General features: G+C 54.1%; 1 protein-coding gene across 1 annotated transcript; it reads left to right on the top strand.

The window, feature by feature from the left end:
* Window positions 1-701: 701 nt before the first annotated feature.
* pex13 (peroxisomal biogenesis factor 13) lies at window positions 702-2,503 on the top strand (the record flags this gene model as incomplete). The annotated part of the gene is given in 3 exon segments (XM_035665424.1): window positions 702-1,432; window positions 1,799-1,921; window positions 2,004-2,503. Coding segments are annotated over 3 exon segments (1,192 nt in total), but the record flags the coding sequence as incomplete, so codon positions are not given.
* Window positions 2,504-2,509: the final 6 nt, after the last annotated feature.

Raw genomic sequence — 2,509 nt, 5'->3', positions numbered from 1 at the left:
GAAAGGCGGGTTTTCCGGGGCCGATGAAGTGCACCTATAGTTAACAGGTAAAAAGGGCCTGCTTTAGGTGTGAGTTTTCCGCCGCGGAGAGCTTTTAATGTTTATTACGCGGATGTAGACATTAGCTTAGCCAAGCCGAGCTAAGAGCGAGCTAAGGCTGCGGCCTGTCATGCGCAGTGGGCTCCTGGGGTTCAGTGTTTATCTGCTTTTATAATGTTATTGTGGTTAAACTGTGTCCTTCTCACCGGGCTCTGCTCTGCACTATTAACTCAAAGTGTTGTGTAACTGATGTCGTGTCACTGGTTGCTGTTGTAAGCGATTAAATACCAATAAATGTGATTTTAATGGGTTTAAAGGAGGTAATTCTCTGTGTTTGAGGTTGTTTTAGAGTGTCCTGGTTAGAGATTGACCCACATGGTTCCTAATGGAAGAAACCAGATGTTGTCAGTTCACGATCTGTGGTATAAAAAAGACTGTATATAATATACATATAACTCTTATTCTATTCACTTAATGTGTATTATCAGTACCTGCTGTATCTGTAGGAGTGAATGTATGTTAAACACCTGAAAGACCTTAAACAAGTAGAAATACTACTAATAACGTTAATATGTAGAACAGTATATAAAGCTGTCTGTGGATCAGAACAGTGTGAAGCGGTTCTGACCCGTCCCTCTTGTCTGGACTTTGTCACCAAACAGGTCTGTGAACTTTGGCCCTCCTGCCGGCCCCTCTGCTCCTGCGGGCCCTCCCGTTCTGACCCGGATGGCGCCCCCAGTGCCCCCTCGTCCCGTCCAGCAGTCCTACCGTCCGTCCTACAGCTCCTTCGCCTCCTCCTACAGCCCCTATGGGAGCTCCATGTACGGGGGGTACAGCCCCTACGGCGCCGGCGGCTTCAGTGGAGGCTACGGCGCCGGCGGCTTCGGCCTGGGAGGGTACGGCCGCCTCCCCCACCCGGAGGAAGTGGCCCCCAGCCGGTTCGTGCAGCAGGCCGAGGAGAGCAGCCGCGGCGCCTTCCAGTCCATCGAGAGCATCGTCCAGGCCTTCGCCTCCGTCAGTATGATGTTGGACGCCACTTTCTCCGCCGTCTACAACAGTTTCCGCGCCGTGCTGGACGTCGCCAACCACCTGACCCGGCTGCGTGCACACCTCACCCGGGTTCTGTCGGCCTTCGCTCTGGTTCGCACTCTGCGCTACCTGTACCGGCGGCTGCAGAGGCTGCTGGGCCGGAGGGCGGGCGGCGAGGTGGAGGACTTGTGGGCCGACAGTGCGAGCGACGCTCTGGCGACGGGAGCGTCCAGAGGGTCGGAGCCGGGGATGGAGGAGCAGACCGTGAAGTCCTGGCCCATCTTTCTGTTCTTCGCTGTAGTCCTGGGGGGGCCCTACCTCATCTGGAAGCTGCTGAGCTCCAGCCCCGACTCCGGAGACAACGGTGGGACGTTCAGGACTCTCCTGTAGAAGAGAGGAAGAACTTTTTAATACTTGGTTTATATTTTATACTCATTAATTCCTGCAGTTTGTTCTCAACCAGCCGGTGGTTGTTCCTCGACAGAGACTGTCAGATTATAGCGCTCGTCACTATAATGCACACGGAGGGAGTTACACTGATTGGACACCATATCTAATTCTTTTTGGCTCTTTATTGCCTTTTATTTTTGATAGAGCAGCTGAAGAGTGAAGAGTTATCAGTTAGTCAACCTTCACTCTTAAAGCAGCTGGAACAATGAAGGTGAAAGAAAGAGACGTTGATGAATGCAGTCGTTAACTCTTTAAAACTGCTTTGTGTTTCTCTCTTCAGCCACTAACTGGGCGAGCGGGGAGGACGACCACGTCGTGGCCAGAGCCGAGTACGACTTCTCCGCTGCGTCTGAGGAGGAGATTTCTGTGCGAGCTGGAGACATGCTCAACCTCGCCCCTAAAGGTGAGCGCTGTCCACATGTGGGTGGCCGTGAGGGTCAGTTCACTGTATCAGCCGAGGTAATGTCTTTGTATCCTGTGTTCAGAGCAACAGCCCCGGGTGCGAGGCTGGCTGCTGGCCAGCGTGGACGGTCAGACCACGGGACTCGTCCCGGCCAACTACGTGAAGGTCCTCGGCAAGAGGCGAGGCCGTAAGCAGGCGGAGATGGAGAGGCTCGCTCAGGTCCAGCCGGACGCCGCGCAGGCCTCCCAGACCGCCCAAGGCTTCGCCGCGGCACTCGGTTCGGCCTCCGCCTCGGCTTCCTCGGAGGAGCTGCTGGAGTCGGTGTACACAGAAACTCCAGCTGCCTTCGGCCTGGGAACATCCGACGCCAGTTTGCCCTCCAGCACGGCGCTAAACGTCCCCGAGAGGACGGACTTGTGATGTTTGTGAATGCGTGCGTCTGTAAGCAGGTCGTAACGTCGGCCGCTGTTTAACTCTGAAGCTTGACTAATAATGAGCTGACAGTAGGTATCTGGGGAAACATCTCTAAGAGTGGCTCAAAGTAGTTCCTTTAATCTATACTGTTTCATATCATGTAACACAATCTGG

This window comes from Morone saxatilis, unplaced genomic scaffold (assembly GCF_004916995.1).
Source record: "Morone saxatilis isolate NCDOM2014 unplaced genomic scaffold, NCSU_SB_2.0 Contig2, whole genome shotgun sequence".
Taxonomy (NCBI): domain Eukaryota; kingdom Metazoa; phylum Chordata; class Actinopteri; family Moronidae; genus Morone; species Morone saxatilis.
The sequence above is the reverse complement of the archived record's forward strand: the minus strand, read 5'-3'. Positions and strand labels throughout refer to the sequence as shown.